The sequence below is a fragment of the Felis catus genome, chromosome C1, assembly GCF_018350175.1.
Source record: "Felis catus isolate Fca126 chromosome C1, F.catus_Fca126_mat1.0, whole genome shotgun sequence".
Classification (NCBI taxonomy): Eukaryota; Metazoa; Chordata; class Mammalia; order Carnivora; family Felidae; genus Felis; species Felis catus.
Window position 1 is genome coordinate 110640660 of NC_058375.1, and position 25967 is coordinate 110666626.

Sequence of the window (25967 nt, forward strand, 5' to 3'; positions counted from 1 at the left end):
TTTTTTTTTTAATAGTGCCAATTTACCATTTGAAGGAGTCCCAAAATCCAGATTCATTTTCATTAGTTCCGTCACTCAGCAGGTCTTCGTTCACCATGTCTGCCTTTTTCTGAACCTGCAACCGTACGTGAGGGGTACCATGAACAGTAGGGGATGAAGCCCCTACTTCCTACAGCCAAGTCTAGGCCCCATAACTCAATCTGGTGCCCATATTCTGGCGAAAGAAAGCTGTGCCACGGGCAGGCACGGCCCACCTACAGTCTAGACCAGTTCAACAGAATGATCTTTCACATACCACATTAACGCCTCAGGTGATGAGACAGAAACCTCTTGTAATTCAGTAATAACTGTAGTCTGAAAAATGGTCAAAGAACCTCAAATTCAACTGTATAGGAAACAGAGTCTGAGCAAAACTAGCAACATCATCCACCCAGCTGACAGCTGTTCCAGGGAGAGTGCAGCCCACAGGAGAGCTACCCGTCAGGACAGAGTCACTTCGCGCCACAGCCTGTTTTCAGGATTCACCAGGATAAAGATGGGTTGAATCTTCTCACCAGCACAGGGAGCAGTTTTCTACTCTTCTGTGTGTGGTCTGCTTTAGATTTTACTGTGCGTAATGATTGTTTATTCTGTAATACCTTTTACTTGAATTTAAGGCACTAAGAACTTTAAAATTCTGAGACATGAAAAGAAATAAAATAGGGCTACCAATTACCATTGTTGAAATTTTCAGTGTCATTCTTCCCAGTTTTCTGAGAACAGTCAGCAATAATGTGAATTGTGGCTATGTAAACACCAGAATATCTGAGATTTGTATCGCTCACTGAGATTACTCAAAAGGTGCAATCTCTCAGTTGAAGAAAGCCACAAATGTATATTTATGAAAGACGTTTCACACGTAAAGAAGCATTCTTATAAACCCTACAGTAAAATCCCAAAGGTGAATTAAAGCCTTAGACCAGTTTCTTTTCTTCCCCACCAGCTTTACTGAGAGACAACTGACACACAATATTGTGTAAACTTCAGGCATACAATGTGATGATTTGATACGCATAGAAGCTGTAAAACAATGATCACAGTGATAGCATTATTATCAGTTAAATCCATCTACTTCTAGATGAGAGCTACTTAATGCCAGAATACTGCTACTTTTACCCACTATAAAAGTCGCTGCCTTAGTATTTCCAAGCTCACCTTCACTTTAATAATTTTGCTCTTGAAGTTGTTGAGGACGACAACAACTTCATCAGCATCGGGAGGAGAATCTGTGCCATCATGGCTTCGAGAGAAAACAAAGGGAAAGAGTAAGGCAGATGTTATAAATCACAATTCTTGAAATGCAGTAAGGAGTCTGATATCAAAATGCCATATTTGTCCATCATCTTTATCATAAAGGAGTTTTTCAGAACAAATTATTTTCCCGCAAACTGTAGCAAGTCCCTTCAAACTACACAGAAGCACTTGTCAGAACCTCTATCCTTCAAACATTGAGCATTCCAATCCGTCACAGCCCAGACTTTCTTCTTGGGTCTCCCCTTTAAATTACCTTTCAGAGAGTGAGAGGCTCCCAGTGCTGGCGCACTTAACACCTGTATTTACTAAGTCTGAGCCATGCTCACCACGAGCAATAAAGGAGTGCCCAGGGACATGAGCCACTGAACCATCACTGGAAACACATCACTTCTAGTCTTTCATGGACAGGTGACAAAGCATGGCTCTACTTCAGAGTTCTGTAAAGTTGTCTACTCTATCCTTCTGCCTGGAGGTACACAATCAGCCAAGTCTAGGCCCTGTAACTCCATCTGGGGCCCATACTCTGGAGGAAGAACTATAAAAAGCTATTTTCAGGCAGATCTGGGGCAGAAGAAGAAAAACTTTAAATTAAAAATAAAATATCCCCAGTCAATTGTAATGCCTAGAACTTCCAGGTACCAATTTTCAAGATGTTAAGTGCAGAAAGCCACGATAAAATATAAATTCACTGCATTCACTGTCATCCCACAGAGAGCAGAGTTCTCAGGAAAGGTAAGATTCTCATGGGGGAGCATGAAATGCTCCAGAGACTAGGAATATCCAAGAGGAAGGGAGGTCTAGACAGGAGGAAGAGAGGAGGTCTCCACACTCCAAGAGAAGGGGAAAGAATGGCTAGGGAAAGGGCACACAGAAGGCAGAAGGGACAAGGTTCAGAAGAACAAGTAAACTTATGACAGGATTAAATTCTGCAAAACCATATGTGGAGAAAACATTACTTAGAGGAATGGTATTTACAATGAATACGTTATTATAATAGCTTCAAGAATCCACACTGCTTTCACAAATGTCGGGTAAATCTTCTAAAACTAAGATGACACAACAAGAGGGTGTTTTAAGTACAGTCTAATGGAAATCCCTCCCTAAAAAATTGACACAAAGTCTCTTCACAGAGCTTAAAACTAATTTAAATTGTATTTAGCAAAATTCAGATTACACTTTTTAAAAGGCTATATAATTTTTTTTAAACTAATAGCCATTTATAGCAAACCTAAAGGTAGAACCCTGGCTACTGAGGAAATGCTCTGGAAGTACTTCCTTACTACCACAGACCAGGAAAGCCAGCGCTGGCACCCAGATTTCACAGTCACACCTTACACATGCTGTGCATCTGCGACTCACCCAGCGTGGAGAAATACACTGTCTAGGTAAAAAAGTTTAACTGTTCGTCATTTCTTTTCTCTTTTTTCGAAAGGACTCAATTTCTCATCTACATATGGTTTTCATCGCAGTGACAGAATGATCTGATTCGGAGATACCGCTAGCACAAGGGAAAGACTAAAGAGTGAAACTTAGCTATATTTATTACTGTTTATACAACTTATTAACTAATCATACCCTGCCAATTCTTCTATACTCAATTTCCCAGAAAAACATTGTTTCATCACACATAAATTAGATTCTTATTCCCTGGCTAACTGCCAGTGTAGAACTCAATTGAAGCTGATTCTCTGCAAAATGTTCTGGGAAAAAAAAAAAAGCACCTCCATCACTTAATCTTACCTGTATATTCTATAAATATCTTCAGAACGACCCTTCCTTAATCTGAGAATCCAAGCTCCTGGGTTGGCCTTTAACTGAAAGTAGCCCTAGGGTAAGAAGAAAGACAAATTTTAGTTCTCATCAAAATGCTATTTCTGAGGAACAGTTACTTCCTTTTCTGAAGTATCAGTCACTTATATTTTATGTGTCATGTATGAAGAAGCTATAAAGCTCCAAAGCCAAGAAAAATGCTGTCAGCTCATAAGCTATGCATTTGCAGGGGCCAATTTGATTAGAGCAGAACATTCAGAATATGTTAGCATTTTTTTTAGGCTGACATATAATTCCAATGTATAAATTTAAGTAAACTTATGATTTTTATATTGACCAAACTGTCAATTATGAACTTTAATCCCACTTATGTTCAGAATGCAAACTGCTCCATCATAAATCATACTGCCCAAATTAGCATGACTCAATTACCACCATGTGATGTACTGATGATTATTTACCAGATTGGCCATAACAATGGTATCCACAATGACTGGGTTGGCCGAAGTTCCTAATGTAAACTGCAGTCCTCGTGGGGGCTGGCCTGTGGTAATGTCATAGCAGTGACCTTCTAGTAAGAGGTACTCCAGTTCATACTCAGCGGCCACTATACTATCCACCTGCAATAGCAGAATTAAATCACTTGAAAACTACTTGGCAATAAAAAGAAACAAACTATTGACACATGCAACAACATGGATTTCAAATGCACTGTGCAAAGTGAACAAAGCCAGACATAAAGGGCTGCATACTCTATGGTCATATTTCTAAGAAATTCATGGACAGGCAAAACTATAGTGGCAGGAAAGGGAGGGGACTGCCTGCAAAGGGGCACAAGAGAACTTTCTGGGGCGATGGAAATGCTCTGTATCTTGACTGTGCTGGTGGTCAACAACTGTTTACAATGTTCAAAACTCAGATGGGCTGGAAAGAGGAAAAAAAAACACAATAAGGAGGTTTTTGTACAGATGAGAGGATAAGACTGCCATCTAGGAAGGTAGTATTGGTAAAAGCATGTTAAAAAAAAAAAAAAAAAACCTGCCAAAAGAATGAACAGATCTAAAAGCTAAATAATAAAGAAAACAGAAAAGAATACTACCAGGACTAACTTCCATGAGAAAATGAAAAAATGAGAAACAGAAACCGCAGAGAAAAAATGTAAATTTATCTTGGCCTTTAGGATATAGCTGAAAAGACTGCTATTTTTTTTTTTAATTTTTTAAAAAATATTTTTTTGAGAGGGAGAGAGAGAGAGCAAGCACAAGCAGGGGAGGGGCAGCGAGAGAGGGAAACACAGAATCCAAAGCAGGCTCCAGGCTCTGAGCTGTCAGCACAGAGCCCAATGCCAGGCTCGAACTCACAAACTGCAAGATCATGACCTGAGCCAAAGTCGGACACTTAACCAACTGAGCCACTCTGGTGCCCCAAAATATTGCTGTTCTAAATCCAAATATCCAAATGTATTTGAGGGCTCCATAATGGCATAAAATTCATGTTCCACACCAACTGCCTAAATTATTACTGATTCCTTGCAGAATATATAATTGCAAGGTTTGGGACAGCCTGGCTTTGGCTGATGAAAGGATTTTTTTTATCCCAAGCTGGTTCAGACTTGGCTCTGTCATCCTATCTAATGCTAATAACACACTATTTGGAGCTTAATATTACTGCTACACTAAATTCTAAAAGTTTAATAAGGAAAGCTAAGGAGTACACCTCCACGAAAGCACCAAGTCCTAGGCTCTGTGTTTTTAGTGGATACAGAGAAACCAGAGAAAGTCTAGGAAAGAACAGCAAAAATTCTAAGGACATGGAAGAGAGCTACTCTGCATCTGTTCTGTGCCTACTTGCACTGCTCTTTAGTGCTTTTTGTGGCCATTTTATAATCTTCTCAGCAAAAGTTCATTCTTCAAGGGCAACAACTCCACTTCCTGTTTGTTATAAATATGGTAGACAAGTTTGAGGCAGGGAATAAGGCAAGTGTGTACACAACACTCACCCCTAACTTAGCACCTGAGGGATTCTTCTTCACTCTAATGATAAGAGGGCTGAGAATTTCTCTAATAACTACCTTCGAGTTCCTGTTCTCCCAATTCTGAAGAAGACAGAATGAGCAAACAGGCTTCAATTGTAGAATATATTTAGGGTAGACACAGAGACAGATGTCTTAGAAAGGAAGGAGGCCCTGAGATGCTGTAAGCTCCTTGTAAGTAAAGACCATATGTTTTGATTCCTTCGTTAATACACTCTGAACTAGGTACAGAGAGTGAGGGCTATGAAGAGACATCAGCAAACAACTCTTGTGAGCTCTCGGTCTTTGAAAATGGACTGGGGGAAAAGGACCACTTACCTTAAGTTATATGAAAATGAGTGAAAAAAAGAACAGGAAAACAGAAAAATCACCAAAGCCAAAAGCTGGTTCTTCAAAAATATCAACAAACCGACAAACTTTTAGTGAGACTGACCACAAAAAAAGAGAGGAAGAGCCAGCTCACTGTAAGAAAATGCTATAACCAACTGTAAGCCAACAAGCTGTAACCTAGATAAAAGGGATAAATTCCTGAGACACAAAACTGACTTAAGACAAGATAGAAAATCTAAACAAATCCACAAAAAGAGACTGAACTGGTAACTTAAATATTTCCCAATTAGGCAAGAAAATTTAAAAGACATCTTGTTTGGAAAGAAAAAAATAAAACTACCTCTATTTGCAGATGACATGATCTTTTATAGGCTTGTATAATAAGAACTACAAAACACTGTTAAAAGAAATTAAAGACCTAAATAAATGGAAAGACATCCCATGTTCATGGATCAGAAAACTTAATGTTAAGATGGTAATATTCTTCAAATTGATCTAGGAATTTAATGCACTCTCTATCAAAATCCCAACAGCATTTTCTACAGATATTAACAAGCTGATTCCAAAATACAAAGAACCCAAAACAGTCAAAACTATTTTGAAAATGAGGAATAAAACTGGAAAACTCACTTATCAATTTCAAAACTCACAATAAAGCTACAATAAGACAAGTGTGGCCTAAGAACAGACACACAAATCAAGGAAATAGATCTGAGAGTCCAGAATTGAATTCATATTTAGGGCTAACAGATATCTGGCTAAGGTACCAAGACTATTCAGTGGAGACAGAACAGTCTTTTCAACAAACGGTGCTGTGACAAATGGATATTCACACGCAAAGAATAAAGCTATAACCGTACTTCACATCATATACAAAAATTAACTCAAAATGAATAAAAGACCTCAATGTAAGAGTTTAAAACTTTGAAAGTCTCATAAGAAAACACAGGAGTAAATCTTTGTCACCTGGGGTTAAGTGTTGGTTTCTTAGGTATACTACCAAAAGCACAAGCAACAAAAGAAAAGGTCATTTAGATTTCATTGAGATTAGAAATATTTGTGCTTCAGAGGACATTTTCCAGAAAGTGAGATAGCTAAGAAAATGAAAGAGATTATTTACCAACCATATATTTGATAAGGGACTTGTTTCCAGAATATACAAAGAACTCTTATGACTCCCTCCACAAAATGGTAAGCAAATTTTTTTTTTTAATTTTTTTTTCAACGTTTATTTATTTTTGGGACAGAGAGAGATAGAGCATGAACGGGGGAGGGGCAGAGAGAGAGGGAGACACAGAATCTGAAACAGGCTCCAGGCTCTGAGCCATCAGCCCAGAGCCTGACGCGGGGCTCGAACTCACGGACCGCGAGATCGTGACCTGGCTGGAGTCGGACACTTAACCGACTGCGCCACCCAGGCGCCCCATAAGCAAATTTTTTAAAATAGGCAAAGGATTTAAACAGACATTTCTCCCCAAAGATGATATACAAATAGCCAATATACACATGAAAAAATGTTCAACATCATGGGCAGGAATGGAAAATGGTGCAGTCACCCTTGGAAAACAGTCTGGCAATCCCTCAAACAATTACACGTAGAATTACCATATGATCCACCAATTCTAAGAGAAATAAAAGCACATCTACAAAAACCTGGAACATGAATGTTCTCAGCGGCACTATTTATAATAGCCAAAAAGTGGAAACAAACCAAATGTCTATCAATGAATGGATAAATAGAACATGGTATGTCCATACAGTATTACCTGGCAATAAAAAAGAATTAAATACTAATACATGCCACAACATTGATGAATCCTGAAAATAATAATTTAAAGTGAAAGAAGCCAGTCACAAAAATGTACAATTCTCTTAAGATGAAAAGTCAGAACAGGCAAATCCATAGAGATAGAATGTAGATTAGTGGTGGCCAGGGGTCAGGGAGCATGGGAAGTGACTGCTAATGGGTATGGAGTTTCTATCTAGTGGTGATGACTGCAAAATTTGTGAATATTCTAAAACTACTGAACTATATATACTTTAAAAGGGTAAATTTTATGATATGTGAAAAAATCTCAATGAAGCTGTTAAAAATACAATCACACATGAACACGGACATCTCAGAGTCCTGCCTGACTGAGATCCAGTCTGTTCAGTCAGAAACTACCACCACTTCTTAAAAAAAGGTTGTACACATGATTATATACATAGAAGCAATGATATTCTTACCTCTTCTAAATAAATATTATCAAGATCATATGGTGTTCTGACAGACTCCACCATCCAACTCTCAGGTGTGTTCAAATTCAGGGTGAACAGAGGAGACTGTGGCATATCCAAAAATTTTGCTATTGGACCCTTAGCAAAGCTATTGTCTGGAGTGAAAGAAATCTCTGGTTCTAAGACATAACGGTAAAAGCTGAAATTGTAAAGAAAAAAAAAATTGAGCCTTTTTAATATATCCACGGTCCTTAGGTTGCCAGGCATCCACACAAATCAAAACAAACTATATTTGGAAAGGTAGCCCCCCACACTGGGAAAAGTGTTTCCAAAACCATCTCTTGACCTAATTATGCCTCCTGTGGCTGTTGCAGATGCAAGATAAGGGCATGAGGGTCACAAATGAGAGGAAAGGTCATTCTTTCTGGGACTGCTAAGGGTGGCTGCTGTTAGAGGCACAAGATTTCCTAAGCACATGTTTCCCTTCAATGAGAAAAACACTTATTTTTCTCTTAAACACAAAGTCCTAAATGGTGACTGGGTTCTCAGGTGGGCCCTGGAAACACTATGCACAATAGTTTAAACATTTCTCCTGTTCAAGGACAACAGTGGAAGCTGAGAGCCATTGAGTGACTTTGAAACAATATCTGAATTCACTTAGAATCTAATTTATAAAACACAGCACATTTGCATATAAGGAATTTCCCACAGACCCAGAAGACGCTACCCTATTACTATTAACTGCTTTTTATATAATTTTTTTCATAAATGACCATTCCAAGGTTTAGACAACACACAGCTAAGCCTGCCCTCCTTCTCAAGACACATGCAAATGGACCTCACCAAGTTTCCTCTGACAAATATACTACAACTTGAAATAATTCTGCTCCACTTTTAAGATAAAAAAAGACAGGCAAGTTTCTTCTTGCACCACAGCACATTTTTTTAACTAGGTAAATTTAATAGCTACATTGATCCAAATGTTTAAAATTAAACAATGACATAATTCTGAGAGAGGGATGGAGGCAGGGAAGAAGGAAGGAAGGAAGGAAGGAAGGAAGGAAGGAAGGAAGGAAGGAAGGAAGGAAGGAAAGAGGAAGGCAGGCAGGCAGGTAGGCAGGAAGAAAAGAAGGAAAGGCAGGAAGGAAGGAGGAAGGAAGGAAAGAAGAAGGAAGGAAGGAAGGAAGGAAAGAAGGAAGGAAGGAAGGAAGGAAGGAAGGAAGGAAGGAAGGAAGGAAGGAAAGAAGGAAGGAAGGAAGGAAGGAAGGAAGGAAGGAAGGAAGGAAGGAAGGAAGGAAGGAAGGGCAGGAAGGAAAGAAGGAAAGAAGGAAAGAAGGAAAGAAGGAAAGAAGGAAAGAAGGAAAGGCAGGCAGGCACACACGGTAGCTTGGGTTAACGCCACCTAAATGCTTCCATGCCCACGCTAAGTTCTCAGAACTTCTGATTAAAGCAGAAATTTAGCAAAACTAAACATTCAGTAAATGATCTTTTCAAACATGAAGTCCAGCTATAAGCCCATTTGATCCTTAACATGCAATACCAGCTTTCAGATTCAGTACCACGTTTTCAACTGATTTCTTAAAGAGCTTTGTTTTACCTTTTTAAAGGCATGTCAGAAAGTTTTGACTGGCAGTTCATAAACACTCTTAGATTCATGTTGATCAGCTGGGTTAAAACCTAAAAGTGCAAACAAGAGACAAAACACATTTTCCTATAGTGAAACTAAATGATATTTGAGACAAAATATTTACATTTTCTCTTCAGAAATTTATCACTCTGACACTGAGTTGAGAGAACACATCTTAATATCTCAAGAAAGACAGAAAGAGAATAATAGCCTGCAATGGAGAAATTTCTGGAAATCACAACTCTGGGGCACAATCTAAATCACACATACATTTCATTTGGCAAAAACATAGCAAGTGGGCTACTGCAAATTACTGTTCCCCATGTGTTGAGGCAACTGATGGATAATGGAGAGCTGTCTACAGAAGAAAAATTTTTAAATTTTTCTAATGTGTATTTATTTTTGAGAGAGAGAGAGAGAGAGCATGAACAGGGAAGGGACACAGAGAGAGGGAGACACAGAATCTGAAGCAGGCTCCAGGCTCTGAGCTGTCAGTACAGAGCCCGATGCAGGGCTCGAACCCATGAACTGTGAGATCATGACCTGAACTGAAGTCAGGTGCTTAACCAACTGAGCCACCCAGGCACCCCTACACAAGGAAAATTTTAAAGGTTCATCAGTGCAGTTTACATACTACAGTGAGAAAAATGCATATATATACACACACCCACAAAAAGGTTAGCTGATTACACATCAATAAAACTTTACCTTAAAAAAGAAATACAACTCAAAAAAAAATGTTGAAGCAACTGTATTTTTGGCAGAGCTCCTAAATTTTCTTAAAACTGTAGTATCTTATACAAATGTACAAGACATGCTACAATTTTTAAATTGCTAGTTTTAAAAAAGGAAAATGATAAAGCAACATTCATTTATCTTTTTACCTCTTATTCCTTATAAATCAAAACATGGCATAAATAAAGTTAATTAAAAGACATCTTGCTCTGGGACACCTGTGTGGCTCAGCTGGTTAAGCGTCCAACTTTGGCTCAGGTCATAATCTCACAGTTCATGAGTTCAAGCCCCATGTCGGGCTCTGTGCTGACAGCTCAGAGCCTGGAGCCTGCTGTGAATTCTCTGTCTCCCTCTCTGTCTCTGCCCATTCCCTACTTGTGCTCTCTCTCTGTCTCAAAAATAAACATTAAAGAAAAAAAAAAAGACATCTTGCTGTAAAAAGGATTTTTTTTTTTTTAGTACATGAGGAAACCAACCAAACTTGTACCAACATCCTAAGGTTAGAAGGATGTTTCCAGAGCCACTACCAATTTGTATGAAGACACTTGCTCTGCCATGATGCCCTGTGGCATTTTCCAATGCCCTGTGAAGATAACTACGGGAACAATAAGACTCTCAGAGAGTCACAGGACCTGTGACCACTTCAGATAGAGATGAGAACAGCCTCAGAAGCCATGCCTACCAAGAGCAACGGGGCAAGTCTCTGTGCTTCTCTGGTGACAGGGTCAATGACAGCCACGACGTCAAAGTACGTCTCCCCTTCTTTCGGCCTCATTTTAATTGCACTACAGAGATCAAAAAGACAAAACGTGAATCTCATGGAAAACAGGAAACAAAGTTAACTTTGTTTTTTTAAGGCCAACATAAGCTATCAGCCCTCTCAGCATTTCCAAAAACACTTTAGATCTAAAACAATAAGGCTACATGGTGGTTAACTCTGTTATTACATCTACCTCAAAGTTTGCAAAACCTGAAGATTCAAATTCACTCAAAATGAACCAAAAGATATGTGTTAATAGAGGAAAACCAGCTTGAAATTGTATTTAACCAAAAACTGCTAAAAGCTGATGTTTGTTTTTGACAATTACAAACATGCCAATTCTTTTTTCTTGACGAGAAGGGTATGAGGAGAGAAGAAATAACGGATTTTTTAAATACAAAGAACATTACAGAAAACTTGTGAGAGAAAAAAGAAAGAAGCATAAAATCTTGCCACCCCAACCCAACCATTCTGTGGCATTTTTCTCTGTAGACCTTCTCAAATGCCTGTATAAAGATAGTAGCAATTTTATAACAATTTCCTTCCTTCCCCCACCACCTTATCATGATTTTTCCATACTGTTACACATCAAATATCTTGAATAGGAAAAAATCTTCTATTTACCCTGTGAATCTGCCATGTTTACCCAAGCTATTTCTTATTGCTGGACATTTAGATGGCTTGCAGCCTGTAACTTCGTACATATACTTTTTTTCACACTGGAAATTTTGTTGGAGTGAACAAAGTCCTAGACATGAGATTACTGAGTCACAGGACACAAATATTTTTCTGGATGGGGTGTCTGGGTGGCTCAGTCAGTTGAGCATCCGACTTTAGCTCAGGTCATGATCTCACGGTTAGTGGGTTCAAGCCCCATATCAGGCTCTGTACTGACAGCTCAGAGCCTGGAGCCTGCTTCAGATTCTGTGTCTCCCTCTCTCTGCCCCTGCCTCACTCGACTCTGTATCTCTCTCAAAAATAAACAAACATTTAAAAAAAAAAAAATATTGCCAGTTTTCTCATTTAAAAATTAGCAAAATTCAGGGCACCTGGGTGGCTCAGTTGGTTAAGCCTCCAACTTCGGCTCAGGTCATGATCTCACGGTTCGTGAGTTCGAGCCCCAAGTTGGGCTCTTTGCTGACAGCTCAGAGCCTGGAGCCTCCTTTGGATTCTGTGTCTTCCTCTCTCTCTCTGCCCCTCCCCCACTCGTGTTCTCTGTCTCTCAAAAATGAATAAACGTTAAAGAAAATAATAAAAAAATATTTTTCTGGATAATATGTACTGTTAATCACAAGTTCAGAAGAATTAAGCCAATTTACAAGGATATTAAGTTATACATATTTTGTCTTAATAAGTAAAACACAGCAGCTGGTTAGATTGCAATTTGTACCCCCAAGATTTCTGGGGGAGAACCTGCATCTTCCCATCTGTGGTTTCCAGCTACACAGCCTCCCTATGAAGTCACATTGACTTAGATGACTTAAGAGAAGCAAGAACTTCTGATACATTTTGAAAAGGAATAAAGGTGAAAGAATTCCAAAACACATCCAATTTTCCAAAATCTTAACTGGTCAAATCAGTGCCTATCTTTGTGCTGAACAATGTTTTAATGTAGTTCCGGCGCTAACCACTACTATTCTGTGCAAGAATATTTACCCAGTGGGAGGAAAACAAAAGTACAAAATAAAATGTTAACTAAAAAAACCGTGTAAGTATAATTTAAATGGTGATGAAGGTTATTTCAAATCCTAACAGTTTTGGAAATAACCATCGGAACAGCTTTGTGCCTGTATCAAAGCAGATAATTTCAATTTTTGACAAAATTAACAATTTCAGCCGCCAATAATTATTCTAAAATAACCGTTTTTTGTTTTTTTTTTTTTTTAACTCTACTACAGGTGTTCTCAAAATGTGGCTCCAGACCAGCAGCACCAGCTTCAGAAATCATCTGGTTTCTAACAGATTCTCCATTCTAGCCTGGATCAAACAGTCCAGTCAGATTTGATCCCCACAAGGACTGGATATCAGAAAGCATGGGTCAACTAAACCAAAGTCCAATCTACCCCAGACTAATTAAATTAGAATCATAAAGGAGCAGGAAGCAGGCATCTGTATCTAAAACCTCTAAGGTTTTAGTGGTATATCTAGATATATCAAGATATATAACCTGCCTGGCTACATATATCAACTGTAGAGGTTCTTTCTAAAGACAAGTTAATCTTAAGTCTAATCATGAGAAAACAACCCAGACTATGGGACATTCCACAAAATAACTGGCCTGGACTGTTAGAAAAAAGGGTCATAAGAGACAAAAAAAACAAAAAAACAACAACAAAAAATAAAATAAAATAAAAACAAAAAGCAGGGAACAGTTCTGGATTTAAGGAGACTACAGAGACACACAGCAAAGGACTGCAATGTGTGATCTGGACCAAATCAAAGAACAAAACCATTTTCAAAGGTCATTACAGGGGCCTTAGAGAAATGTGAATAGGACTGTGTGCTACTTACTATCACCGTATCAAGGCTAAATCTCTGAAATATGCTAATGGTAGAGATACCCCAAGTGTTCAGGAGACACATGCTGAGGAATTCAGACATGATGTGTAATGATGTCTGAAACGGACCTTCAAATGGTTCAGGAAAAATGTGAGTGCATGTATGCTTGTTCACAAACATACACGTTGTATATACTATACATACATACACGACCCACAGGTAGATGACAGATAAATGTGGCACAATGTTAACAACCAGTGAACCCAGGTTGAAGATATTTGGGTGTTCACTGTAATAATCTTTCAACTATTCAGCAGCTTTGAAACTTTTCAAATAAAAAACTAAAAAAAACAAAAGGCAAGAACTTCATAATACTAAACTTATTTTTTTTATTGAAAACAAAACCATTTTCAGTAAAAGATGAATGATACAAGTGTTCCAACAACCTGCGTTTATTCTTATCAGAAAATTACAACTGATCTGTCATTAAATGCTTTCTGTTTTCTAAAAGGGTACTGTCTAAATAAATTTCAGATTTAGAAATAAACGTCAGTGTTTATGCAACCAAGATCCCTTTATGAATTCTGCATATGAAAATGCGTATATATGAAAAATACACAGTGGACAAATTTGCCATTCCAGTAAGAACTATGTACACACTTCACATGGAAAAATAAAGGAGATGAGATACAGGCAACCTTAAGAGTTTATTCAAGAATATGCATGAATTCAACATTAACTCTGTACCTATGTCTGTCTTCAAAAAACTGGTACTCGATTCTTGCATCTCCTTTTGGTTGAGCCGACAGGAGGGCATCCACCTTCATGACCAAGTCACTTGCCCTGAAAGACATGGTTGGTGAAGATTTAGCATCTCTTTCACCGAAGGTTTTTCCAATTATTGCTGAACATGATATAATCAGCCTAAGTAGTGAATACCAACAAGATGGTTTGAAGAATGTACGAACTTTTTACCAACAGGCATGCATGAGAAAAAGTACGATTTTGTAACTGAGTAGTTTCATAACCTTGAAAGAAGACACCGATTTGCCCATATGTGAAATGGGGATAGTAGTACCTACTTGGTATGGCTCTTGTAAACATTGCACCAGCTCAACAGAAAGCACCAAGCTCAGGGCCCATCCCATAACAGACTGTCAGTTTGTGGTATTTACCTTCTCCCTCACCCGCTGCTAAATACCTCTAATAGTTTTTATGATTATTAGAGTAACAATTCACTGGAAAGAATTCAGAAAAAAATGAGAAAACCGATATACATATAATGCCCTTATCAAGAGTTAAGCACTGATGACATTTTGGTTCATAATTCTTCTATATTTTTAAACATATATAAATACATATATAATCATAAGTGGGATTATATTATTTAGTAACCTGCTTCTTCATTTAACAATATATTGCAAACATATACTACAAACATATTTTTGTTAGTTAATAAACACAGGGTGCATCAATATTTTCACTAATATGTTTATGGATAGGTCATAATCACCAACTGGCTAGCGAACATCCAGGTTGCTTCCTATTTCACTATTACAATCAGCGCTGCAGTAAACAATGTAGAAAAGTATTTCTGCTTTCCCTGACCCTTCTAAAGTTGATTTCTAACTAAGAAAGATCTTGAACTAAATCAGGAGACTTATAAAAAAGGTCAAATCTGCTGAACCAAGCACTGAATTCTAAGAATTCTAAAAAACACCTGTAACTATGTGAACTGGAATCAAGCCTATACATTTTCTCACTGAACCAAACAGCTATATCAAACTACCTCTCTGGTACTTCTCACTACTGACTCTGAATACATATAATCCAGGCCACTTGTTTCCTGTGATGTGTCAACACTGTCACAAAACACGCCAAGGGATGCTGGGTTGTATGGACTTGGCTGAGCAGGCAAACAACAAACTCCCTAAAAGTTCACAAAGCACCCTGATCAAACAGCCCAGAGCTGAGCTTCAGAAAGCTAAGGATGGCCTTGTGGCTGCAGGTCTGGGCCATGAGTGCAAGGTGTGGCTGTCAAAGCGGGCCACTCCAAGGTGGCGCAGCTATGGCACTACTGAAAGCCCTAGGCAAGCAAGGTTAATTCTGAGAGCCCAGATAGTTTTAGTTTATCTTTAGGTAGCCCTGGGACTACCTTATTTCCCTCAATCCACCTAGGAGAGACCCAGAGCCACTTCTCTTTAGTAAAAGGCAAGTCTCTGGTGCACAGTCTGGCAATCATGTAGTCCACAAAGACTTCACACAGAGAGGGAGTGGTCCAAGGACACACCACACCAAGCCTATGCCCGTGACATGATGGCTTCGAGACATGGGAACACCTCCTAGCCTGCATCAGAGAAGTGTTCCATAGGCCAGAACAAGGGGTATCACTGAAGAGCCACTGAGGTAGAAGGAAACCTCCTTATCTGTAGCCCCACTACTGACTGAGATGAAAAAAGATTCCTTCCCCTATCACATAAGGCTTGGCAAAGGGACTACTCTGGCAGCTATCGAGGTCAGTTCTTCACTAAGACATGTATCTTAAACCCTGTGGCATGAGGGTATGTGAAAGAGATGAAGAAAAAAAACAGAACTTTTAAATTGCGTATCCTCCAACTACTCATCAAAGAACACTACAAATGAGTGAAAATACAACTCACAGAATGGGACAAAATATTTGCATCTCATCTATCTATAAAAGATCAATAGCCCAAATATTTACATATTTCCACAGAACTCCTATAAGTCAATAATAAAAAAACACACAATTAAAAATGTGCAAAGTAGGGGCACTTGGCTGGCTCAGTGGGCATGAAAGTCTTGATCTCTGGGTTGTGAGCTGGAGCCCCACACTGGGTGGAGAGATTACTTAAAAAAAAACAAGGTACAAAGCACTGAATGGATATTTTTCCAAAGATATTCAGATGTCATCACTAATTGTTAGGGAAGTGCAAATCAAACCACAAAGAGATACCACTTCAGATCCATTAGAGTATTACCAAAAAAACCCCAAAAATAACAAGTATTGATGAGGATGTGGAGAAATTGGAACCCTTACACATTACTGATGGGAAAGTAAAATGGTACGTCCTCTGTGGGAAAACATGATGGTTCCTCAAAAAATTAAACATAAAATATATCCCTCCTACTACATTCATTTAATATTTAATACAAGAACCATGTGTATATGACCTATGGGCCCTCGTTATGGGTCCATAACGGACCTATGGGTCCACACCAGGGACGTGGACCAGTTAAATAATTCATTTTCTTCCCATTGAGAAATAACTCATTAAAATACATTAGCTAACAAGAACACTGAAAAAATTAAAATAAATATTAAAAACCACAATAACCAATTCATCACCTATGCAGGATACAAGAGAAACAACTCATTATTCTATGCTAATAAATAAAGGAAAAGAAGCATTTAGCCTACTTTCCTTTCCTGAACAAAATAAAACAAATGAGGGAAAGTACCTCTTTACAAAAGTATTCCAAGGTTAAAAAAAAAAAAAAAAAACTAAAAAAAAAACCTCACCTCACCCCTCTACTTTCGCATATGTTTGAAATTTTCCACAACCAAGAAAAAACAAAACGAAGAGACCTACTTCAGTTCTTTAAATAAATTAACTTGTTTCAACAGAAGCAAAAGTAAACACCTGAACTGAAAAGCATTATTATATGTTCAAGCTGAAAATAAAACACCATGAAATAGAAAGCACAAGGAATGTTCAATTAACCCAGCCCCTATGGTATGCACTAATTAATTTCTTCCATGGCAAAACGTACACATCTTCTTCTACCCGAAGCTGTTGAATATGGGATTTGATTTTCTGTCCTGAAGTTTTTAAGATGATATTTTCTAGGAGGTGGAAATCGTCTTGATTAAAGAGTTCACCGTCGTCCAGCGGCCCAATGATCTGTGAAGAGGAGCAGCATGGTCAGTGCTAGAATCAGCAAGCTGTAAAGAAGCCCTCTGTGGTCGTCTGGCTATCTTAGAAGCCTATCAGGGTAAAGACCCAAGACATGTATACATCTAATAAAATCAATGAAAAAGGCAAAAATTAAACCCAAATCAATTCATCCAGTTATTTATCAATTCCTCAACCACACAGAGTGTACACTTGTATATGTCACAATATTTTTAGTCAGCAACTCTGAAGTAAAACAAAATAGCAATAAAGTTTTCATTAATTCTCACTGGATATAAATAATAAAACTAAATGCAGTGCGGTGAAGTTTTGAAGATGTTTTTAAGAGATGCAGTGTGGTGAGTGACAGACAGCAGAGATTTCACCCTCTGTGCTAAGAGTTTGGTATGCCCCCCTGGCCCCCCGAGTCTCATGTCTATGGCTGCAGATATGCATGAAAGAGTCTAATAAGCCTGCACCAATGAGTTCACAGAGACTGCACAACTATGAACACGGTCCCCACAGGGGATGAATACTTCACAGATCAAAACTTTATCAGCTTATTCTCTGAGAGACACCACACTCTCGTCACTATACACAGGACAGGACATAATAAACAGTGGGAAGGTTTTACACAAGAACACTTGTAACAAAAGCAAGCCTCCTCTGAAATCAGGGTGCAGAAATTATCATCAGCACTGCATAAGCCCCATTCCCCTCAGGAAAAGAGTGACTCTGTTTGAAAAGTTAGTTTACTAGCTTCAGGGAACACCGCCAACACTGTTCACTGATCTAATTTGAGGTCAAGTTTGTCTCAGAACAAAATCCTCACCCTTCCATTGCTGATCACTGCCCTCTGTCCCTTCTTCAGCTTCAGAACATCCCTGCAGTACATGGCATGAGACAAAATGAAATCCATTTTGGAAGACTCAAAGACCTCTTTAAAAAGACTGAAATCCATGCCCTAGGAAAGTAATTGTTATTAAGGAAAAGTAATTGTTATTAAGCAAGCCATAAAAATGAATAATCATAATGAATAAATCACAAAATACTCTTTTAATGGAAAGTCAGAACAAAATTTTAATAATTAACATTATGATGTTTCAATTCTTCACTCTTCCCATTTTCCCCCACCCTCCCACTTATCAAGTAATGCTTATTTTCTGTTCCTATTCTTTTATGTGATTGTTCAACTGGCAAATTATTCATCACACCTTTATTCTGCATTTTAAAATCTTGCTAATTTCAAGGGTCTTTTTTCTGACTGAAACATCAAGTACACCATCATTTTATAAGAATTTTAAAACTACAAAACAGTCCAGGGCCGCCTGGGTGGCTTAGTCAGTTGGGCATCCGACTTCAGCTCCGGTCATGATCTCATAGTTCGTGAGTTCGAGCCCCACGTCGGGCTCTGTGCTGATAGCTCAGAGCCTGAAGCCTGCTTCAGATTCTGTGTCTCCCTCTCTCTCTGACACTCCCCGGCTCACACTTTGTCTGTCTCTCTCTCAAAAATAAACATTAAAAAAAAAATTTTTTTTTTGAAAACTACAAAACAGTTCAAAAGGTAAGTAACTTACATGATGAATACATGTGGGCCTATATCAGAACACATCAAGAACACATAAACCCCTAACTTTTAAGAAACTTCAATCATTTTGCTATATAGACAAATCAAAACATTGCTCATCTTTTAAAAACTATATAAAATATAAACCTATATGAATCATATAAGATATGAAACTTTATTTAAAAATATTAAAAGTAGTGAACAGAATGTGGCAGAATTGTTATTTCTTGGAAAGATTCTTCCAAACTAAAAGAAATCCTCTGAAACTCAGTACTAAAATAAAAAATGCCGATCATGAACAAGATGCATCAGCCTACGGGAGTGAACTTCTGTGGAAAGTAACAGAACAAGGCAGCCCTATGCAACACACAAAGACTTACCCCAACAGAGAACCCCCCGATGTCAGCTCCTGCAGCCAAGGCCTCTGCAGTCTCCTCCTTGGCCATTTTTGTGATGAAGTTCTTAGCAGAGTTGGACGTCTGTGTTTGGAGAGCTGCCCAGATGGCTCTGGAGATCTGAGTGTTCTTATAACTTATATCTTCACTAGGATTATTGATCATGCTTATTCTAACATTGTTACTGGATTTCTATTTACAAAAGGGGAAATAAGAGTTATATGGTAGATGTTTTAAAATTAAAAAGTGGCATTAACATCAGTCATAGTCCAGTAAGTAGCAAATACAATCTCTCTTAAAAGTGTTCAGCAGTTCTCTTCTGCACAGAGAATAAAATTAAAATGCTATAGCCAGGCTTTCAAACCCCTACATGAACTGGTCCCCAGCCTACCTTTCATTTCTTACCATCCCTGAAAATACAGCTCCATTACAGACCATCAGAGTCCTGTATTCCCCAAAACACTTTGTATTATTGTAACATACTCCATGCTTTATGTTGGCATGCAAATTCCAAGTCTATCCCATCTTTCCTTCCCTCAGCCCAAACCAATCTTCAGGCTTCTGTTCAAACACCTCTTTGTTCACATGGCCTTTCCAGATTCCTAGTAAAAATTGATCTCTCCCTGATTAAAAAGACAATAATCCGTTTGGGAGAAGAGATCTGGGACCCATAAAACCTTGTGTCATGACCATAAGCAACAAAAATCCATACTAATGTGTTATCTAAAGACAAATACAAAAATAGTCATAGCAGCTTCTTCAGAATAGCCCCTAACTAGAAAAAGATGACATTGTCCATGAAATAGATTAAACAAACAAACAAAACTTTGTGGTATAGACATACAATACAGCACAGCGAAAAAGAACTAACTACCACTATTGGTAATATCATGGATAAATCTCAAAATGCTGAGTAAAGAAAATAAACAAACATATATAAGATTCCATTTAAATAAAGTAAAAAATAATCAAGAAGAGGGAACAGGGGGCAGGGTGATGGCTTTCAGGAATTCAATAATTCTCTATTTCTTGACTGAGACGGTGGCCACCTGGGTGTTCCCTTTGAGACACTATGTATCTTATGATTTATGCACTTCTTTTGATCCTATATTTTACTTCAGTTAAAATATATATTTTTTTTAATTTCAATTCTCAGGGCGCCTGGGTGGCTCAGTCGGTTAAGCATCTGACTTCAGCTCAGGTCATGATCTCACAGTCTATGAGTTCGAGCTCCACAGTGGGCTCTGTGCTGAAAATGCAGAGCCCACTTCAGATCCTCTGTCTCCGTCTCTCTCTGCCCCTCCCCCACTCTCACTCTCTCTGAAAAATAAACATTAAAAGAAAAAAAAAAAAGAATCTATTCCCTTAAATAAAGTCTGAACACTGTAGTCTCCTCCCTTTTCTCACCAGAAGACAGACCTTCGAAGAAACAATGCTCCTTTCCCTCAAGCACTAAGACAGCAGGACAGCTGCCTTCCGCACAGAACAGTAACATCAGTACACAGAGTGGAGGTGTAGACACTTGCCTGATGTTTAATAGCATCATACAGTAACTGTCTTCCAGAAGGGCTATCAAAATCTCCAACAATCCAAAAAGTTACAGGCCTAATGAAGGAATCATCTGTATAAAAAGAAAACAACATACTGAGTCGGAGGGAAAAAAGCACATTCCACATTTCAGTATTGTTCTTAAGCCAAATAATTTCTGAAAACCATGCAAAAAATAAGAAAATGATGTTTAATAAAAATACAAAGCAGAAGTAGTGAAATTTCTCTACTAGAACGAAAGCAGGGTAACCTTCCAATTGGCTTAATTACAAGCTAGGAACATGCACTTATTAATTCTACTATGGTTTAGGCATCTGTTAGCATGTACAATGAAACATGTGGGTAACAGATCATAGTCTTGAATCATATGGATTTGTAACTTTCTGAAATAGAATTCTTTGCAAACATTTACACAAATTTTGTCTGCATTTGAAAAATTATCTACTGTTATCCACAGGTTCTAGAAAGGTCACAATAAAGTATCAATAAATTCTAAATCACAATGCTGCCTGAAACCACATAAGATAATTAAGAAAAGAAACAAAACATTCTAAAGTTTAAAGTTACCATAGATTTCCTTGGAGGACATTCCTAGACAGAGGTAAAGGAAAAAGAGTAGAAGAAAATGTCATTGCTATAACTGATGCCTACCGTAAAGTCAAAATTTTAAATAGTGTCTAACATGATCAATCTTCTCTCTGCTCCATAGTCCCCCTAATGGTACAGCACTGTTCCAGGGCCCCTCAGAACCAATTTTCTTGAACCAAATGGAGCAATTGTTTTTATTCACATAGATCTAGGAAGCCAGAAATTCTCTCTAGGAGAAGACTAAAGCATAGATAAAAATAGCTGCCTAGGGGCAATGATCTCACAGTTTATGAATTTTAGCACAGAGCCTGCTTGGGCTTCTCTCTCTCTCTCTCTCTCTCTCTCTCTCTCCCTCCCTCCCTCCCTCCCTCCCAGTCCTCCCCCGCTTGCATAGGCATGGGCATTCTCTCTCTCTCTCTCTCTCTCACTCTCAAAATACATAAATAAGCATTTAAAAAAAAGAGCTGCCTTAAATGACAGTCAGTGCTCTGAAGGAGTAATAAGTGGCTAGAGGGGGAAAACATCTGTCTGCCATTAAAATATCATTTCACATAACTTAGGCTAACTAGCTGATTCCGTATTAAAATCAGTTTTAAAGTATGCACAAGGATTCCTAGAACCAAGTTTATCCTATAAACCCTAAAAAAATTAAATCAGTGTTGTCACTGAAGAGGTAAGTCAAACTAATTTGTAATCCATTAACCAATGTTTACATCATAAATGTTTTCATTTTAAAATCACGAAAATAAGTTTCATTTAACCTTAATATCTAATATAAATTTATAAAAACATTTGACTTTTCAAAAACATACAAAAGAATTTTAAATAGGTATTTCCTAAATTCAAATCATTGTAAGAAATAATGAAAGAAATTATGGAATCTCCAATACACTTAAAGATTCAATTACTTCTACAAATACTAAAAAAAAAAAAAAAAAATGCTGAATCCAAGATAAGCCAGAAATGGATTACCTTTCTTTGTCAGATAGTTCATACTATTGGCTATAGCAGCAGTTTTGCCTTGGGAATCCAAGACAGTAAATCTGGCATAGTCATCCACAAAAAAGTTATCTGAAAAAAAAATTGAAACAGATTTATAATTAACATGCCTAATTCAATCCAATGTTAATATTCAAATAATAAACTGATTTGACCATAATACAAGATTTATAAAAAACACATAAGTGAAATATGTTGTTTCATGTTTACTGAACAAGTTCACAAGACACCTACCCATTAATCACATTTTAAGACACAAAGTTAATAAAAAATGGACACATCCCATATAACTTTCATGTATGTATATACATACATGCACCACTTTAACGGTTTATATTTATTCTATTCCACCCCTGTGACTCTACAACTAGAAACCAATCTCTTAATAAGATCCCCTAACTCCTTGTCTCCCTTCCATAGTGGACACACCTGAGTAAGCCCTTCCCCATACCACTGGGCGATGGAGGGCAAAAGGGAGAATGATGGGAGAGAAGATTTAAGACTCTGACTTTCATTTTTTACACGTCTAACAAAATAATACAATTTTAGCTTTAATACAAACAAAAGGTCATTTTCATTCTTTTTAGACAAGTCTCTTCTCCAACTAATGGCCTCTGGCCATTGCTCTTATCAACCATTTTTCCTTGGGTTACTCTAGCTAAAATCCCAGTTTCATCGACTCATTTATTTGATCTGAACTACCCAGTAATTTCTTCCTACCTACAAAATGGTCTCTGTTCTGTATAATAAACCCTCTATGTCCAAGAATGTCCCCAATCTTCTGCATTACTGTGTTCCAACACAAATGCCACTCTTCTCTCACCATCCTCCAAGCACAGCTGGCTTATCCACCCCACCACCTATGTGTGTCCACCCATGCACCATCTGTCCTTTCACTCAACCAACTATGCCTGGGGCCTACTATCCTTCCAGTCAGGATTCGAATAAAAGGAAAGAAATGCGAAGTAAGAGCTCATGACATCATGCAGGGGAGGGGAAAAGGCTCCAAAAGACTTAAAGCCTTGAAACTTAGTATCCTTCTAAGAAGGTCCCAGGACAACAAAGGCCAAGGGCAGGGTAGGTAATAACAGAGCTAGGACCACTGGGTCAGAAGGATGCCGGCTGCTCCTCCAAGGACAGCTCCAACATGTTCATGAGGCAAACTGCATTTTCGGCCCTGTGAACCAGCATCACTTCACAGCTGAGCGCTACAACATTTAGTGGAGAAAGGTACCCCAAAACACTGAACTGTTGTGCTCCTTATTCAGGAGTACTCCAAAAAGAGCTCTTTACAGTTTAATTTTAAATGATGGAAACAACAAAAAGTTAGAACAAAGACTCATAATACTGCTTGATTTGCTCTATTCAAACTTGTGGTAAAAAGCTAAAACCTAACTATGAAGAAACAGTTTATCTCACTCTCTAACCACTTCCTTTTTCAAACAGAAGCAGAGAGATGTCCCTCTTCCTCTAAAAGGAATTTGGTTTCAAGTTGATTAAAGACAGCTGCCATAAAGGAACAACCACACCTGGAGCTGTGTGCATCACACCCACCACAGCAGCAAAGGCCCTTGGCTTGGACTTCTCTGTTATGCTTATCTTTCTCACCCAGTGACATCCCCAGGGCGAGTGACAACAGCTCCACCTCATTTCCAACTATTTGCTGAAGTGGCCTTCAGAGTCACAAGGAAAGGCAGAAGGAAGACACTGTTCACACAACTACCTCTGGAAAGGTATTCTTGTGGAAACAACGCAAACATCCATCAACTGAGGATTAGGTAAGCCAAATGTGGACTGTCCATATAAGAAAACATCAGCCATAAAAAGGCATGAGGTACTGAGACATGCTGCAACATGGGTAAACCTTAATAACTTTATGCTGAGTGAAAGAAGCCAGTCACAGAAAACTTGAATTATATGGCATATCCAGTAGAAAACTCCCTTAGAAACAGACACTAGGTCAGCGGTTGTGAGGGGAAATGGAGAGTAGCTACTAATGGTTACATGATTTCTTCTTGGGGCAATGATATATATTCTAAAATTAGACAGTGATGATTAGACAACTGAGAATACGTTAAAACTGTGTGCTTTAAAATGTGTAAGTTTTCAAAAGGCTGAGTTTTGTGGCATGTACACTATGTCTCAATGAAGGTTTATTTTTAGACAGATATTCCTAGCTTCTCAGAGTAAAACCACCTGAGGTGTTCGTCCACATCACTGCTGGCTGATTCTAGAACAAAGATGAAGAAAAGACAGCTGCTTAACAGCTCTACAACTGTAAAAAAAAAAAAAAAATACAGATGTAGTCTCATCACCCAAGGCCTGTTTAACCGGCATTTAAAAGACAATGGATTTTTTCAAAGCTTACAAGGATTTATCTATATAAACTTGGAGAAAATTCTTGTGAATTTAGAGGCTAATATTATGAATTAAAACATAAGATTGTGTCACAATCTTAGGTTATCTTCTGAACATTACAATCCAACAGATGCAAAGGTTCTGAAACATAAATCAAAAAAGGTCCAAAGTTCTTCCTGAAATGATCCTTACTGGTTGCTGTTAAATCCAGGTATTCTCGCTCAGATGTCAAAATCCTCGAATTGATTCGTGGAACAACATTTGGCTGATTCATGATATACTCTACCACATCCTGATCATGGGACAATTCACCCTAAAAGGAAAAAAAGAACTGGTGGGAGTGGAACGAGCATTAAACCAATTACAGCAATAATCATTTATTAGGCACTAAAAAGCATTAACTTTATACTGGTAAGAGCCAAAAACTGAAGTTCTCATGTTATAGGTCCCTATTACTGCCAAGCACAGCTTGACATGTTATTTATGTACATTACCTTTAACTCTGCATCAACACGAAGCCAATGTTAGTGACATCCATTTTAAAGATGGAAGCTGAGGTATAGAAAGGTGACATACCTTACTCAAAGAGCTAAGGGGATCCAAATATGAAATGCAAACCCATGTTTCTGTGGTCTCTCCACACATCACTGTTCTTCCCCCAGAAATAGGCAAACTCTACAAACTAGATAAAAGTTAACATAAAAAAAAAAAAATCCATCCTAAGATCTGCTCATAGTTAGCCTCTCTCCAAAGGAAAAAGGCAAATGCCTTCTCTTAAGCACTTAACGTATTTTATAAAAATCACTACAAGCTTTTTGCAACCTCAGGCATCCAAGTAATGCTACGTTTCCAGAGTCACAATTACACAGCAGGGAGGAAAAATCACTTATCGTTTTCTCTTCCTTTTCATGCCTCTCAGATATACAGAAATACTTGTACTCCATGAAGTGATCTCAAAGAGAAGCGTAAATGGCTATGGAAACTTGCAAGTTCTCACACTCAAAATATTTCATACAAAACCATATTCTAAAGCGATTTTCAAGGAAGAGATAGATGTGAATCAAATATACACAGTCAAGTCTAAAAAACTCCAATCAGTCATCTTCTGTGGCTACTGATTATCCCAAGAAAGAGAAATCATATGCAAATTCTCAAACTATAAACTAATAATGAGTCTACGAACCATCCATACAACCCAACAGACTTACAGAGGTACTAGATGACTTAGTAGAGATGTACACCCCCATGTATACAACTTTGGTCTCTATTATAAATCTGAATTGATTCCAGTTAGAAGCCTAGCCAGCTGAGGGAAAGCAATTTGGCAACATC

The 25967-nt window shown here is 38.1% G+C and overlaps 1 protein-coding gene across 2 annotated transcripts in view; it reads right to left on the minus strand.

Annotated features, from left to right (window-relative positions):
- UGGT1 (UDP-glucose glycoprotein glucosyltransferase 1) overlaps positions 1-25967 on the minus strand; it is a 113895-nt gene that overhangs the window by 24118 nt on the left and 63810 nt on the right. Inside the window, exons 19-33 of one of the 2 annotated variants that reach the window (XM_045033557.1) lie at positions 24828-24948; positions 22251-22349; positions 21258-21281; positions 20669-20763; positions 19128-19334; positions 18013-18144; positions 17059-17189; positions 14014-14109; positions 10690-10792; positions 9243-9322; positions 7655-7844; positions 3525-3683; positions 3034-3119; positions 1195-1279; positions 27-115 (exon numbers count right to left, since the gene is read on the minus strand). In XM_045033557.1, coding sequence (XP_044889492.1) covers positions 27-115; positions 1195-1279; positions 3034-3119; positions 3525-3683; positions 7655-7844; positions 9243-9322; positions 10690-10792; positions 14014-14109; positions 17059-17189; positions 18013-18144; positions 19128-19334; positions 20669-20763; positions 21258-21281; positions 22251-22349; positions 24828-24948 — 1697 coding nt within the window. The remainder of the gene's footprint in view (positions 1-26; positions 116-1194; positions 1280-3033; positions 3120-3524; positions 3684-7654; positions 7845-9242; positions 9323-10689; positions 10793-14013; positions 14110-17058; positions 17190-18012; positions 18145-19127; positions 19335-20668; positions 20764-21257; positions 21282-22250; positions 22350-24827; positions 24949-25967) is intronic. The other variant, XM_045033558.1, reaches the window with a different exon arrangement.